The sequence below is a fragment of the Dendroctonus ponderosae genome, unplaced genomic scaffold (genome assembly GCF_020466585.1).
Source record: "Dendroctonus ponderosae isolate FM_Combo_2020 unplaced genomic scaffold, Dpon_F_20191213v2 Dpon_F_20191213_3, whole genome shotgun sequence".
In the NCBI taxonomy this organism is placed as follows: Eukaryota; Metazoa; Arthropoda; class Insecta; order Coleoptera; family Curculionidae; genus Dendroctonus; species Dendroctonus ponderosae.
This window is the reverse complement of record NW_026018508.1, coordinates 8,609,654-8,627,826: the sequence shown is the minus strand read 5'-3', so window position 1 is coordinate 8,627,826 and position 18,173 is coordinate 8,609,654. Positions and strand designations below refer to the sequence as shown.

The following is an 18,173-nucleotide window of genomic DNA, read 5'->3' as shown; positions in this document are numbered from 1 at the left end:
CCAAATAACTTCTCGGTTTCAGAACAGAACCCACATACAAAACTAAGAAGATATAAGAAACATATTAAACTATCATAAAATATGCATTTTTCTTACCTTCAAGCTTCTTTTTTTGTAGAATCACACGAAACTAACTCAGGGCAAAAAGTGACACGTGTATCAGATAATGAGATTATTCAAACTACAGTCTCGACATCTAATGGAATCAAATACACTGCTAGAAATTAGAGACGGGGTAACTATATCGATTCAGAAAATGCTAATTTGGAAAACTTGAGTTCCCTAGTTTTGGCGATATATCGATTACGACAACTTGCCCCTGCGACAACTAGCCCCGGTCTCTGACAAAAACTGGGACCAAATCTTTCCACTGGCATCAGATAGCACTTTTCCCAGGGTAGAAATAGAAAATGTAACCCAGTATTGTATAGCAAATATAACCAGCATAAAGCTGCACTTTAAAAAATTGCTCTTTGTCAGTGCAGAAATTATAGAATCCCATTAATACTTTATTCAAATTTGCTTCGATATAATCTCTATGAGGCTTATGTTTTCATTCTAATTAAATGTCTAGATAATACTGCAATTTCGATGTATCTAGTACCCTCACGTTACACTGCAATAACGAATTTTAGGTAATAAAATATTTTTATTTATTAACATACTCGTATATGTAATATACATGTATGTTATAGCAAATTGTTTAAAATGTACTAGAACCATTACCATTGTTAAGAAAATATTAAGAGCCGAACAATAACAATTATTGCACTTTTTCAAGCATACAATCCTTGAACCAAACGTATAATTTTTCCGCCTTCCAAATCTCGGCTCGGTGTGTAATTTAACGGAGCACCCAAGTTAAATAGCATATAAAAATGCTAGATTTCTATTAATGTCTATGTTCCATTGCAATAATCAAATACAAGTTGTAAACATAATGGAAAATATATGGTAAATTAGTGATCATTAAATTTCTTCCTAGTGGGAATAGTGGGAAATGCACTTGTATCATATCATTTTTTATCTAAAATGACTCATGAAAAGAAAATTATTGTAATATGAAGTACAATCTGAACTTCTAATTAAGTAAATAGAAATTTAATTATTTTCAAGCTTGCTACTACTACTTGCTTACTTAATAAGCTACTAACGCTATTTATGGCATCAATCAAGGAAATTGTATTCTTTTAAAATACCACGTAACAATAAATTCACAAAAGCGCCTACCTGATTTTATTTAATGATTTTATTTTTCCCGAAGGTTCATTTTCTTAGAAAGTTGTGGTTTAAGCTATGAAAAATAATAGAGAATTATGACTTCCAGTATCAATTCAGTATATTTTACTAACATTGAATTTGTTGTTGGCATATTTAAAAATATTGTTGGGTTGAGGCGTAAATACCATTTTCTTGCTCCCCTGTGGAAAGTACATACTTTCTCTACTGTTTTCTATGTCGAAAGCATTACTTTTACCCATAACAATTTTTTTTCATCCCGTGTGGAAAGTAATAACTTTCGCCACGCACGCTAGCTTAAGTTTGTCACTGTCTGTCAGTTGACTGTTTTGAAAACAGTTTCAAAGTTTCTTTTTCAAAACCTTGTACTTTTCTCGCCTAGTTTCCACCAAGGATCAGGCAGTGGCGGAACTTCGACTTTCGTCTCTAGTATAGAAACTAACTTTTATGACACTCAGTGTCATATCAAGTCTTGTGACATAAAAAAGCAGCGTAATGGATTATGCTTTGCTCAACCCGGGAATATTGGTTACCGTACTTGCAAAGGTGTGGTTTATCTTCGCACATAAAAACACTAGTGTTGATATCTTGATTTTGAAGTCTTTTTGAGCAGCTTGAATTCGTAAAGTTTAATTTAAAAAAAAACTACTGCGAAAACCCCCACTAATTAATGCTGAAAAGCTGAGTGAACATAAGTCAAATTTCGCAAGTCGCTATTCCTCGTGAGAAACATTGAGCCCATTGATTTTAATAATAAAAACTTACTTCCGTTATAAATTCCCTACCTCCCTTTACTAGCTGTAAATCCCTCTACTAACACTTTCTAAACGGATTTTCTTCCGGAAATTTCGTTTTCAACCACCTCGATCAGGTTGCGATTTTCCAGAAAGAAAATTCGAAAAATTTCAATGCTCAATCTAGAATCCAAAACGTCTCTCGTCGTTTCGTGTCGAATAAATATGGCATGCAGCAGTCAGTAATATGGGACTAAAAGCTCTACATCTAAAAGGCACCCAGGGACAAAGTAATGTTAAACTTACCGATAGCTGTATCGCGCCATCTGGAAAGAAAGAAAAACATTCTTTAGTATTACAGAAACTAACTCAACAGTTTACATAGTTGAAATAAACAGAGAAAATAAGAGGAATACAAAATGTCATCAACTTTAGTTGTTTCTCGAAAAGCTAAACTCAGTTCAAGCGAAAGGGTCTATAGATTAGAAATCATGTTTACGAGCTTTCTGCAAGCTGGCGCTCCATCCTCCAATTTCTACTCATTAATCCTCGAAAAGCTTTCACTATAATTGCAAAGACAATAAAGATCCACTCCGATTTTTAATCTTTCAGTGAGCAGATAACGGATAATTTTGCGCACTTGCCTTATGGGCACCAAACTATCCTGTATATGACGTCTATGAACAAAGTACTAAGGACGTATTTTGTTCACTTCCCTTTCCAAAAGATATTGAGACCTTTACAACTTTCCGATGGCAGCGAAGTACAGAATTAAAGTGATGATAGAAGTGTTTGCTTGAACGTCCCTTTGGATGAGTTATTTGCATTTCGATTTCCGTTTTTCTAATGTTGATTATGTTGTAGAAAGTGCCTGTTCGCACGCAAATATTTTCAAACGCAAGTTTCTCACGCATTTTTTTAGGGCTTCAATGGCAGAACATGGCTGGACTGGCTCTTTTCCACGTTTACAGAACCACTACGACGTTGTAATTACATTGACTATTGTAATTGAATTGAAGCGTGTCCTGACTTAATCTCTATTATATTACACCCCTGACTAGAAAGCTAGATCCGCCCTTGTTGCCAGAATCATGTGCTTTTCCCATGCATTGAGGAAAACTGAGTAGGTACTCAGTAAAAAACACTTATTTCAAACCTATGCAGTTATATGTTACGTGAGTGTAAACCGTAATTAAGAAATAAATAAGAAATATCATAATTAGCAGTGCCAGAGATAAGAACATTTCGTGTCAAGGCCCTTTAACAGCATTTTTTTGCAGATTAAGCACTTCAAATATTTATATTTAAAATTTTAGGAATGGCAAAGTCAATGGTGAAATCGGTTATCATAGAAATAAACGCATTAAAATTAGTAATTTATAAAAAGGATTTTACTACAATTTTATTTGCACAATAAACTCCGCAGGAACGTCAAGAAACAAAAATAAGTAAACTGAAATGCATTTACAGATTACCTTTCAAGCAGACAATTTCATATTTTTGAGTCGAAATTTTAATTAGTCAATTATGTAATTTGTTTCAATTTTAATTGTTGGTTTATTGTAAATTGAGTTTACAGTGACACATTAAGATAACTGGAAGTTAAGAACTGGAAAGCAGTAATTATTAAAATGCCAATATTAAATTATTCATTATTATTAAGATCTATTTTGATAACGTGTGCACCGTTTAGCACGCAATGTACTCATTTGCTAGCAATTAATGAATCCCTTTTCAGTAAAATGGTATGATCAACGATCGAGGAAACTTCCCAAACCTACTGCAGTGATGTAATCATATGTATTTAGGAAACACCTTGTATATAGAATGGGTGTGATCGTGGACTAAAGCCCGAGTGGAAGATAGTCTTGAAGGGACATGACTCAGTCATTAACATACGATTACTTAGTAGTTAAGTTAATTGCCAAGAGCTGCAGCTTGCGCCCCTCTGTGTATGCATTTCAATGAGTAGCTCTAATAATAGTTTTTTGCTCATACCTTACACCACGTCTTCCGGAATTAAGTTGCATGTAAGAGGGAATAAATGTTATAGGTTTACTCAACATGCCACATCTGACTTTCTTCATTCAAAATCTGGGTAATTTCGATAAATTCAGAATAAACAGTTCATGCAAAGATCTGAGATACCAGCATATCGGGCCTCGAAGAGCTTAAAAAGCTGCATTTTTTGTGTCTCATTGCAGTTAAAATCCTAGTGAATATTTTGGTATAACTTAGAGAATTAAAATTACGAATTCTTAAATAGTTATCTTGTGGAAAACAAAGAATTGATTACATACTAGCAAATAAATCTGGAAAAATGTGGGAATTGCAGATTGTACGTAGCTTAGTCAACGGTTGTTATGTCAACCAACCAAGAAACATCCAAGAAAACCCAGTGTTATACTGACACAGCGGTCATTTTATTAGAAGTAATTCAATCTTTATTTAAAAGTGTCCATATTAAAATCCGCATCTTGTGCTTTCGTTTTCATTGCGTCAGCAGCAGTCTAACTATTATTTTATAATCTAAAAAAAAATAATCCATAATAAATAAAGTAATAATAATAAATGTTATTGGACAAATTATAGGTAGGTAAGTTGACAATGTTTAAATTTCTAATTTCGAATTTGGCTTCCGTCGGCTCAATAACAATATATGTATCGTGAATTATGTTATATACATGCAATACGATATTTGGAATAAATCGCTATAACAAAAATGAATTTTCCATAATGCTGCAAAATAGTACCTAATTGTTTCGAGCGTGACACCGTCTTTGCTGTACTTATAATAATCTTATTCACCTTCAGTATTCCCAGTTTTGGAGTTCTGAATCTCCGCTTCTATCTGATCTTGAAAGAACTCAAGAAAACCCTTGCGGTTCAAATAAGAGTTAAAATGAAAAAAAAAAGCAAAAATAATATCAGTTAGTAAATATGAATAAAGTGAGGAAAATAGCAAACTAAAAATGTATGGCGCTATCGTTGCTTGATGGTTCGACTGAAATAAGCTTAACCAAAGTAATGATGTCTCCGAGAAACAATAGCAGTAACAGATTATAAATATCCATGCAATATAACCAACTTGCTGCACAAGGGCCATACCAAAAGGCCTCCAAAGAGCAAAAGTTAATAGGATTAAGCTTTAATCAAATATTTCATAAGAAAAAGCCGACAGGTACAAACCGCCATGCTTGCTAATCAGATCAAAGCTCCTTCAATATTAATCTGAAGGTCTCATGCTGAACTAACATCACAACAAAGTTGAACTATCCCCGAAACTCAAAATTATTGAACAACCGGATTCTTGAGTCTTTGAGCAAGCTAACCCAAATGAGAACAGAAACGTAAATACCGAAGAAGCTTCGCCGTTCTTAAGAATTCAAATTGTTTTCAGGAAGACTGACAAAAAAATTTGCATATCAAAAATATTCAATACCTTCAAGAGCAAAGTAAGATAAAATTATAAATTACCTTGTCCGTAAAATTTTTTGATACAGATCATAGATTTTTAAACATACGAACAAGTTAGCAAATTTGTATGGTTGCTGTACCTATACTATATAGGTACAGCTTTGGAAAGAACAACAATATAAATATTTACAAAATTAAAATTGCTGTAGTCAGCAAGTATGATTCAGATTACTACCAACACCTGCCGGGAAGCAGCACTAATTTCTGGCATGGAGTGCAATGCCAGCCAGCACTGTTAACGAAGGCTCGAAAAAAAAAAGTAAGTATATAAATTAACAAGAACGACGATCCACTTGCCAGCTTGTTCGATAAGACAGAAAAGGTTCAAAGAAACAAAAGGGCACTAGAATCTACTAATTCTTGCTTTTTAGTAGGTTGATAATTAAACTAAAACTAAATCACAAACACCAAATGTAAACGACATACGATTTATCGCACGAATGTGCTATTTTTTATGACACAAATGAGCCATTAATTTTCGCAACCACCTTTAAATATAGGTACTGTTCAAACACGGATATCACCAAGCAGGTGGATAGACATTAACAACATTCTATTTTACTTGTGACCGAATGAGTTCTCTAGTGCTGGCCAAAAGCTGAAAAATGACTTAATTTCAACAACTAGGTACCTATATAGGTATACCTGCCTACCGAAGTTCAACAAACTTATTCAAAAAAAATATTAATTAAATCATTCCAGAAACAAGAGTAAAAGAATGTTATTTTGAATTGTGTTTAACCTCTATGCCGGATATGAATGCCACTCCTACAGTTCGGCTGTAAGAGTAGGTAGACTAATAAGAACGTAGATATGAAATTTAAGTAATACGATAAGTACATTTACATATTATCCGGCCGGTTGTGTAGCCGAAATTTTAAATCGTAAAGCCCTTTATAATACAACACACATTTATAGTTAAATATCAGAAAAATAATAATTGTCAAAAGACCGGTAATTTCAAGCAACAATTAATAACTTCATAATAGTTCTCGTTGAACAGGCCGAAACGTTAAGTACATTGCGTTCGTTACCCATCCGACACTTCCACACATCCTGGAGAACGATAACATAAATCCTGCTTAAGTACCAGCCATAATAAACCCAGTCTTTGCTTAAATAAGCGATTCATTAGGAAAATGCAAGTCGCCAGTCTATTGGCCAGAACAAATCGTCGCTCAACTGCCACCCATTGGTGGATCAGAAAAGGACAGCCAGAAAATGATTTTAACTGCCGTGAGGCGGCCCATACTATGCCATTGTTGAACGACCACCAATGGAAAACATGGGCGGATCTCGTCCTTTCAATCTTGTGTAAATGTTTTTACAGGATCAGTTCAAACAGTGTCGATCCTAAACCTACATTGGTAGTATCTTTCGATTTCTGTGTGCGCAGTGTATGATAATTGGTGACATGTGTTGTTGAGTTTTGTGTTCCCAAGTGATAATACAAAAATGCCGCGGCCCAGTAGAGAAAGCTATGGCGACCAGAAGCCCCCGTATTCATACATATCGTTAACAGCGATGGCTATCTGGAATTCACCAGAGAAGATGCTGCCCCTGTCCGAAATCTATAAATTTATTACGGATAGATTTCCTTACTACAGAAAAAACACTCAGAGGTGGCAAAACTCGCTACGGCACAATTTGTCTTTCAATGATTGTTTCATTAAAATTCCTCGACAACCGGATAGGCCTGGGAAAGGAGCTTATTGGGCACTACATCCAGCTGCTTTCGATATGTTTGTTAACGGAAGCCTACTACGCAGACGAAAGCGCTTTAAACTGTTGAAAAGCGATAAGGAAATTCTGGAAAACGAACTTGCTGCACTAACAAATATCAATAGATTATTCTTTACGCCACCTACTAATCCTGCAGATATCATAAATCCTGCAGCTGCACTAGTTCAACCAATGGTACCAACATTAGTAGAACCACCGTCTCCAACATTAACTAAAACACCACCCGAGCAAACAACTATTATTCGCCCAAAAAGGTCGTTTACAATAGAATCATTGATATCGCCAGATAAACCGGCTCCAGTAGTTCCCAGCACGACGCATCATTTAATTCCTCATATGCATCCGTGGATGTTAAGTTCTTGCTACGATTTAAGTGCTTATGCGGCTCCTATGTTACTTCAAGGGGCTCCACCGCACACTTTTGACTATGGACTCACCAGCAACAGTGAGGAATTATTTAGGGTCTCGCAATTATAGCTATAGACTTGTTAAAAAGTATTATCCTGTATTAAGAGTTATCCTGCAGAACACAAGAGAATGGTTCTTTAGTTAGACCTCAAAATAGAGGACCGGGGCTCATTTGGAAAGGGCTAGTGATGCCAACTATAGATTAGAAACTGCACCTTTGAAGGCCGAAAGGTTCGTAACTTTTTCTGATTGAGATTACTTGAATTGTTGATAATGCTAATACTGCAAGTTCTCGAATAGATCACAACCATCAAACAGGTCAGTGAATAATATATAGATAGATATAAGTCTACCATCATTTGAAAACTTGGAACAATTAATTCATTGACTAGTATATTTCAATAAATTTATTTTGTTTGGCGCTAATAATAATAACTTTCTACACACAAAACTCCTGTGAACGACTTAGAATATTTAGACACAAACAATTCTTAGCTAATTCGTATTTCTAGTTTGCTCAACCCATCAATCTCAATTAGTAATTAATGGGACTTTTTATGTTATTTACCGCAATACGTCGCTGAAACGAGTACAAATGTTTTAGTATGCAACTCGGCTGTTTTGTTATTTTCCAGCACTTGTTAGAAGTCGAAAAGACATCACTAGAAATTGAGTTTTTGTTTATATAATATTCCAATATTTTATCAACCATGTCTATTAACAATTTGACAAACTTTAACAAGTAGAAGTAGAGATTTAGGCATCTTGTAGCGGCTACATTGAATTCCACTACCAATAGCAACTGAAGCTGATTGTTAACAGTACAAATCCTTTCAAACTACAACTGATTTGAGCTGCAACTGTGATCATAAATTGTTCAGCACTTAATCTAAGGACGTTTTCCACTTAACTTCAAGAAACAATGGGCTTGTCAAGCAATAAGCAAAATGTACGTTAATATTAAAACACTTGATATTTATACTATCTATAAAGATAAAATTAAATTCACATTTGATAATTTCCACTGTGTCTAAGTTATGAAAGACCTGTATGAAAATATAGAAGCGGAAATAACTGAAATTGTACGAAGTTGATTAAACAGGCAGAATTTCGGGCATTTAATAGTGTAAGCTATTGGCGCTTAAAAGCATCTGAAACAGTTTTCGCTTGTGTCTCTTTTGGAAAACCGCCGCAAAAATTATGACAATGATCTGTTTTTGCTATATCTTACTATTTGTTATCAACAATAATCACCCACTTTGTTTTTTTTGTCACTAAAGGTACCAGCTGCTTTCATAATTAACAATGTATAATATATTAATATTTAAATAGGTTTTCACCGGTTTTTTTAATGAATAAATCGAAAATTGTATGCAAATATTTATGGTGTTGCCGTCAATTAAATTGATGAGAAATGTATTCTCTATCGAACCTGTTCTGGGTTTTGTTCTATTTTGAAATATATTATTAATTGATTCTCTGATCGGTAATCGGTATAAATTGTTAAAATTGCACTAAATATTAATGTATACATTTTCAAGTTAATTTGCATACCTAGATATCTTACACTGGAAGAACTACCCTGCAAGCACAAAAACAAGTTCTACAAACACATTAATTTAAATCGCCATTTTTTATCAAAGTGTTACAAACCCACATTACTGAGATTAGAATTAAAAGGGCTGTAAGCAAAGAAAGTCAGCTTCAAGATAAGAAAGTTGATTATGGCTTCTTGAAAATGAAACTTCAATGTGAAATACTCAGAAGATATGGCTCAGTATTAATATTATTGCTTAAAACACTGATTTTTACAACATATTTCCGGTTTTTCTAAACTTTTCCGAAATAAAGCAGAAGCAGTAACTATCAATTTTCCAACAAAATCATCCAAACGTTTGATTTTTCTCAAGTTCCCATCTAGATTACTATTTGCTTTGCTTGACTTCTGCACACTTATATTTGGTCTTCTAGCAAAAGTTGTCATTTCAAGTAAAAACGAATTCTATTACTTCCTCGATTAATTATTGTAAAGAAGTGTTAACGATACTACCATTGAACACATTGGCATTTAATTGAGCACGACGTTGATTTATTACCTAGCATTTAAGTTTTCAAGAAAACACTCAACATCGTGAGTTGCGCTTTTAATACTCCCCTAGTTTTGTGAGTAGCTGGGTCTCATACTATGCAGAGATACGAATCTAAAGTTGAAGCACATATTTCTCAATTTGCTATAAGATACTGAAAGTCAGTTTATAGAAAAGTGCATGTAGTACTAAATTCTGAAAATTTTTCAAAAATGTTGGCCTTTTATTGTTTATAGTCGCATCAATATCTTTGTCCGATGAAAACTGGTTCTTTTTTTATCACCAAATTTCAAAATATGCATAAATTCTCTATGAAAAGTGTTCTCAAACACATATGCACGTGCCCTTACTGAATTATGAAAACAGAAAAATGATTAGGATAGAGTTAGGATCGTTCTTATAGTACCTATGTTTCAGATCTGAATTTGCCAAATATTAGCCTGCCCATCTGCATGCACATTTCCTTCAAGATGAAACTATTTGGCAGTTTAAACAATAACTTAATTAATATTTGTACAACAGCCCTTGTTTTTACATTTTTAGTAGAACTTATTTAACAAATTTTCTGAGAGATCAGAATTGAAACAGTTCAAGGCCAATTTTCTCTGTTGCAGGTTGAAGGAATAATTCGTGAACAACTAATATTTAACATAATTAACAATTCAAGATTATTTTGAGAAAGATTTTGAAAAAGGTCACTAAATTATTTACTTACTTAAAACCGGCATTTATTATTTTTGACTAAATATTTATGCGGCAGAGTAGTTATTTTTTTAAAAACTTCTTGTTGGGTATTTCGCCTCAAAAATGTTTGTCTTTAAAAAAGACAGAATTTCCTCACATCTTTTATTACAGATTCATAAATAGTGCTCCTATTTCGCAATAAAAACGAAATATTTATCAAAAAGTAATCAAGAACTTTTTGAGGCGAAATACCCAACAAGAACTTTGTAAAAAAATGAATCCGCCTCAACAATATAGAACTTATCTACAACTTAGAGAAGTTATTGTTTGTTTTCTGAATTCAATCTTTTGTAGAATGTACTCTATGAAGCCTCTTTGTTAAAATATTTTTTATAAATATGGCCCAGTCAGAAACAAATAGATTTATAAATTTAAAAAACAGTTTGCATTCCGGTTGTTCCGCATTTCATCTAATATTCACCGGCTGATTATTTTCTAAAACTCCCCCGGTAAAGATTTTATTTTCCTTTTTTCTATTGCCTATATCGTGCCGACATTGTTAAGGGTAATTCGATATGTTTTCCAAGATTGGCTGATAGTAATTTTCTTTGCATTTGAAAATCAATCAATCTCAAGTTATATGATTGAAATCCTAACTACTGGTCCGATAGATAATGAAACTTTTTCTTACCAGAATTTTTACTGCAAATTATTTTTGGGTTAAATGAATAACATTCGATAATTTCTCATTTGGCATGAATGTAATTAATTGAACACAAATTAAAGGGACTTTTCTCCATTTTTCAACTCTCTTCAAGTTATGTTCATACTCTTTAGTACGTAACTTTAAAACGGTCTTGAATATTATGAAATCGACTTGCCAACTATACTTTAAGCTAATATTTGAACTACAAAGCCAAATCCTATCTATGAGATAGATTATACGAAAATTATACCAGCGGCAGTTGCTATAATTGATGACCTAACGTGAAAGAAATCTGTAAAACTATTAATACTTTGGACACATCTAGCTTTTAAAATGTGCCGACAAAGGACCGGTTGTTTCTGATTCGGTTGAAAAATTATAGAGTCGGAAAAAATAAAAATGCATAAAAGTGGACTTAATTAAATTAGGAATGCGAGATTACAGGATAATAGGCATTACTTACTAGTAATAATTTAAGTATAACAGTTTATGGATTAGCTCATGTTAACTTTCGTAATAGAAAATTCGCATTTTATTTAGCCGAACCTTTACCTATTAAGTTCAGTGTAAATTAGTATGAATGTTGTATATTGGTAGTGAAAGGAAAAATGTAAATAAAATGGTATAGTTCCTGAAAATAGACAAATAGTCAAAGGTATGATTATGGAGAAGTTAAAATTTCGACTAAATACCCACTGAAAAACTTATTTAAATGTTTTGCCACCTTTAGAATTAGTTATGGGTCACTAACATAAATATTTTATAACATGTCAAGCAGTTTGAAGGAACGAATAAAACAATCTTTCCAAACCTTATGTGAATGATATGAATGTAAGCTCTAGTAATAGATTATTCAAGCGGTACATTTTGTTAAGACGTCTATAACGTGTTCGGTGGCAAGTAAAATTCCATCTACCATAATCTCCAAACCTTATTATACCGACTGATAAAAGAAGTACTTAATGTTCATCTCATCAGAAACACTGTGTAAATAGTAAAGTGAAAATTAGACTTAAACTACATGTGATAATATTTTAAGTTAGAAAAAATCCAATTATTGTTTATAAAATGTAGGTGCTTCTGTGTGTTCAGGAATATGTTTGATAAATAAGCACGAATTCTCAACAAACGATATTTGTTATCAATTACTATAAGAACTTATTAATTCATTTTATAAAAATATAAGCTTTATTGTACGTGATAGTTATTGCTTTTAGACGTATATATTCATTAATATAATTTTTCCTATACGATATAGTATTTGTTAAAATAAATTAATGGATGTTCATAACTAAAGTAATATGAAATGTGTATTGAAATAAATCTGAAATAAAATCTGCTTTAATAGATGTGAAATTCGTATACATATTGTATATATACAGACTTGAATGAATGCTTATTAGAAAAATTATACTTTGTTATATCTGTCGTTCTGCACTATATTTGGAAAAAAACATTCCTATATAATTTCATTTATAGATTATTATTTCAATTACAACTAGACCACCCGAAAAAGCAGAAAATTGCTCCTGATAATTGGTATCAATTATCATATCGTTTCATGTGAAACGCTAAATCACAAAACAAAACAATTGGCGAATTATTAAGTGATTTTATTTCCGAATATTAATATCTCTTGCTTTATTAGTAGCCTCATCTAATTTTGAGGAATGTGATCATAAACAGTCAGCTTAATATGCATCTATTTGGTATATGTTTGAGTGTGAGCGGTATTTTGAAACTATTGGTGATCATAAATTAATGTTTTGTCACCATATTATTATAGAAATATACCTTAAATGCATGTGCCCGTAGTTCCAAATGGTATTAATAAATAATGTCAATGGAAAAAGTGTGTTTCACTTTTTCAACTGAGAATCTATAACAATTTAAAATTGCTCATTGATATTAATAACATTTCCCCAGTAGCCTATATATTTTTCATTGAATTGCGCGCATTGATAATTAAATGTAGTTCTGTAATCCAAGCTGAAACAAAATAAACAGTTTTTTGAAAACGTCTGTTAGGAAGTGCCTCCGTAGTCGGATGCAGATTCACATAACTTCGGGTATTGTTATCGGCGTCGGATAAGAAAGACCGTTATACGATATGGAAGCGTAACCTTGCAACCGCCACTCTCTTGGAACGAAAAAGAACAATTAACCGGCAATCCTCACCTCAAATGAAATTTCAGAATCGGATGACACTTAGTGATGAAAGTACACAAGTACAAGGTTAAATTATTAAGTTGCCCAAAAGGTTTTAGAAATACCGCAATAACGTTATTGAAATAAAGGAGAAGCCAGATAAAAAATTACTTAGATTATTTTAGAGTGCTTTTATACATCAGTTTTATACAGTCACTGTAGGATTTTAACTTCGGAACAAGCATAATTTTGATTAGGTTTAATTTATCGAACATTTTTGTTACATAGCCCATCTAAAACAAATTTCTGTAAATGTGACATCGACGTGAATAAAATATTTAATCTGGATCAATCAAATTCTACAGACAAACATAGAATAGCATTGCATCTTAAAATTCCGAACGCAGAATCATTGCTCTTGCTTGAACTAGCTTAGCAGTAATTCTTATTGCCGATTTTTGAACCAATAATTTTTTGAATAAGTCAATTTTGAAATCTGAAGACAAAGTTATGGTTGAAAATTTAAAGCCTAGAGTAGATTTGCCTGATTCGCATGTCCTGAATCGTGGATTTATTTTTCAATAAATACTTTTACCATGTTCTATTCTGAGCGTTTGTTTAGTCGTGATTTCTACCCATAATTTATGGATGGTAAGAGACGGAACCTAAAACGATCCTAATTACCGCTCAGTCAGTCAGTCAGCAAATCAGTTTTAGAAGCGATATAAATATTACAACAGTTGATGTCAACAACGATATTTAGAAGTGAATATTAATACAAATCTATTTTATTTCCGATTTTTAGTCTCTCCATGTGAAAAAAAAATGAGGAAAGAATTCTTATTGCAGTTTTCTACCAAAATAACCAAAATGTGTTCAATAAATCAGTTTTTATGAAAAAGTTACATAGAAAGTAGTTTTGCTTATGAATTGAACGATGAATATGAATTTAATGAAAATGTGGCCCAAAAGTAAGCATGAATTTCTTGCCATCTGACGGACCGCACAAAAAATTATCATTTGCCTTACTTTAAATGAGTACGCAAAAGTATGTTTCGAATGTTTTGTAGGTCATACCGCACATATGCATGTTTGTTATCTCATTTCAAATAGGGCAAACATTAATTTTCATTCTTTCCGTTGGCTCGATAAGTTCTAATTTATGGGTAAGAAGTAATATTGACAAAATGAAAATATTGACTGAAAAATAAAATTTTTATTGAATGCGTCTAATTTCGTAAGCAAATACTAGGTACCGTTTGCAATCTGTTAGGGAAAAGAGTTCCAGTTATGGAAAAACTAGTTACAAAATGTCCTACTTATTCAAGTGGAATGCTGAGTGCCGAAATGTGTACAACAAATTTTTTTGTATTAGTTAATATGTAGTTTTTATAGTGGCGCTTTTGGCAGTGCACTATAATTTACGACATTGGGACTGCGTATTTTGTAATAAAGCTTTCATTCTCTTAGTTTCAATGCATTTCTCTGGCGATTACACCAAATTATCGTTTTTATTGGATATTGGAAGCTATATCAAAATATGCTCGAAAACACCACAACCACACTGTATGTGTACGATTGTTTTCGTACAAAACGGCATCTTTGACCAATTAATACATGTCTATATTAAATGGAAATTTCTATCCCAAATAGGTTTTGCATTACCGAACACTGAAAAAAGCAGTAAAACTCTGACGTTCTTTTAATGGGGTTAGTGTGGAATGAAAACGGTTAACAGCAATCTATCTAATCTTCCTCTATATCTTTTGTATAAAGTACTTAGGATTGTAAGAATTCAATTTACAGCTCACTTGATTTTAAGTAGCTTTGCAACTTGCAATCAATATGAAATTTGCAGCTACAATAATGTTTCCTCGTACGCATAAGTTTTCTCTTAGCGTTTGGGCTCGCAATACGATTCCAAGTTCGGGTGTTGAAGAAGAGAGAAGAATTGAAATTTGATTCACAATAGAAGCGGGTCATAGAAGCGGCTGCTAGAAGAGAACGTTTTACACCAAATATTTTCACCGTCTGTTTTGTGCTAAGTTACAGTTTCAATCAGCGAATCAAAAGCGCAATTTTCACAGGCCTGAGTTCTTAAGATCCAGTTTAGTGTATCATTTTTGCAGGTTTAGTTTAATTTAACATATTTTGTTGAAAAGCAACTGCATGGATTGAGACTAAGACCCTAATATTTTACTGTTCAATAATTAGTTATTAGGGCGTTTGAGGGTTGTACAAAATTAAAACGTTATTTTATATTTTGGTAGCATCCAGTTACTTTGGTGATTTTATTTCTGATTACTTCCGACACGTCTGCTAGGTTGATGGCATTTTGAACGTAAACGTTAGATTTAAGATGTTTTCTCAAAAAGAAATTCAAAAGTGAAAGATCAGAAGACCTGAAGGAAAACCCCCTCGTTTTCCAAACCATCAACCGGAATTTTTTTAATTCCAAATATTATCGAACCATGCCTGCATCCGAAGAACTAAAAATCCCCCTTAACAGATTTTTTCTTAAAAACAGATGGTTTGGATCAAAGCGATTATTCAATAACTCGCAAAATTCCAGACGTTGATCTGGCCCATTTTCAAGTGCCTTGAAGACCTTTCGTAATAACACGAACAAGTATATTTTTGAAAATATACAGCAAAATTAAAATATCCTTGGCGAATATGATCCATTATTATGGACGTAAATACTGTTGATGAATGATTAAAATTATTTGATGTAATAACAATACTAAGTACATGTTTTTAACTTTTGTGCAACAAATACTTCTCCATTACGCGGAAAATATGTCTGCTACTAAAATGGTTCCATAAGTTCAATAAGCTAAAGTTCATAAATTAAAACTGTAATACTTGCTATCAAAAGAGATAGACTTTCGATGCCATTCCTTGAAACTAATGGGTTTTCTGGGTTTTTAGGCCGTCGTTCGGTAGAATTTCTTCCTGACGTTTCGCAAGCACGAGTGGCTTGCATCTTCAGAAGTGGTTTGCTTGAACGTTTGCTGTAATACTTGCCCTTGCACGTTTTTGGAATTTTTATTATTCGCTTGCTTCTGAGGCGAGTTGGAAACACATTATTATAGTTCTTTTCAACGCATCATCAATCATATTTCACCAAAAATGTGCCCGTTTGCCCAGTTGAAGATTGCCCATACAGTAGTTCTATTACTATAATATTTGAATATCTTAGGCCCAACAACCAAATTCCTTTGTTGGTTTAACCAGCCAACTTGTTACAAAGCATATTTTTTTTTATATGAGTAGGGGTTTAGGAGACCTTTTACTATCGTTCAGGAGATGGGATCACATTATTAGCTACTGAACTGATTTTTTTTCTACAAACATAATGTAACGCTAGCTAAATTTAAAATTATAAGAAGATGCATCAAAAATCCTTACGACAGAATGCGGGTTTCACATCCTTAATATGTAACAAATATAAACTTGTAAAATGCACATCTACGTTAATTTGGATGCAACACCATCTTGAATATTTTTTAAAACTTTAAAGCTTTATTCCTCCAACTCTAATTTTAGGCCACGGTGGCATTGATAGCCTCATTTAGACCTATCGTATGCTATTATCAAATTACTCAAGGAATTTTCATAACGTTAAGTTCAAGTTATTTAGTATTAGTTATAGTCACTCATGTAAGTATCTGGTAAGTACTAGTTGCATATATGTATTTGAAAAATATTTATTTATTTAGGAATAATTTGCACTAATATATTAATATTTACCTTTATAAATACACAATAATTCATTTTATTATGAAATCAGACATGTCGAACTTATTTTTAATAATTGCCATTAAAAGGTCGGAAACCACAAATCATACTTAATTGGGTGACGAAAGGGCCAACTTGGGAATTGCATATTTAATTAATATTTATATGCAATTGAATCCCGCACAAAATGCAATCGTCAGCTTACGTGATTCTTTACATTCAGATGGATTAAAAATAAATCAATTAAAAGTAAGGCTGATAATGCGAAAAAGTCAATTTTTTTAAGGTGGAGCTGCAATGCAAGATATATAAGCAAAAAATCACTTTTCAAGATCCAAAAACACACAATCGCAAAGAAAACTTCTTGGTCAGTTTGCCAATTTTAATAAGCTAATTTTTCCAACTTAAGCAAATTCAATACACCCCTGCAACTATTTTGAACAGATGTACACAAGTTGTCTGCAGTGGTAATTAAAAATTCGTTAAGCCTACAATACCTTACACGGTTCTTTCCGTAACATCTAATTTCATACTATAGTTAATTACATACTATAATTTGCTATTGATATTTTCCATATTATACATGTAATTAGTTCTTTTGAAACTTTTATAATTTGAAATGTCGTATATTTGATGATATATATGCTTAATTAACTACGCTATATCAGATCGTTTTCAACGTTTGGAAATTTACATAATTTACACGGCCGCTTTATGTCTCACGTTTTCACTCAGTACTTATTTTATGGAAATTGAGAAGTAATAGCAAACAAAAGATTGCTTCAATACACAAACGGGTAATTTAACTCACTCGCCAATTATAGTTTGATTTTGCTAATTTAGCTCATTTTCTTCAGGTCAGAATCATAATGATTTCATATATCGTCAAACAGACAGTAGGAAATATTTTGGTTCGACCTTGAGAGAAACAGCCCCGATGGGGAAAACATTTGGAGATTTTCATTCAGAATGGAGCACTATGTGGCTAAGTCAAAGAGATTAAAGACAACTTTGTGTAAAACTAAAAAGTAATAAGATATTTAATGTTTGCCGCCGGGGCTTCTGTGTGACTTCTTCTGGGCAAATTGACTCAAAGTTACCCTTTCTTAAGACTAAATAAGATAAAATGATCAAAATTGGAGACTTCTGTTTTTGGAGTTATTGCAAATCTATAGATAATAAATATTCTATTAACAACAAGAAACA

At 32.7% G+C, this 18,173-nt stretch overlaps 1 protein-coding gene across 1 annotated transcript; it reads left to right on the top strand.

The window, feature by feature from the left end:
- Positions 1 to 6,803: 6,803 nt before the first annotated feature.
- Positions 6,804 to 10,521, top strand: LOC109533301 (fork head domain-containing protein FD4). Its single transcript, XM_019898587.2, has one exon. It carries the CDS (start codon positions 6,906 to 6,908, stop codon positions 7,668 to 7,670), a length of 765 nt encoding a protein of 254 aa, XP_019754146.1. The 5' UTR covers positions 6,804 to 6,905; the 3' UTR covers positions 7,671 to 10,521.
- The last annotated feature ends 7,652 nt before the right edge of the window (positions 10,522 to 18,173 follow it).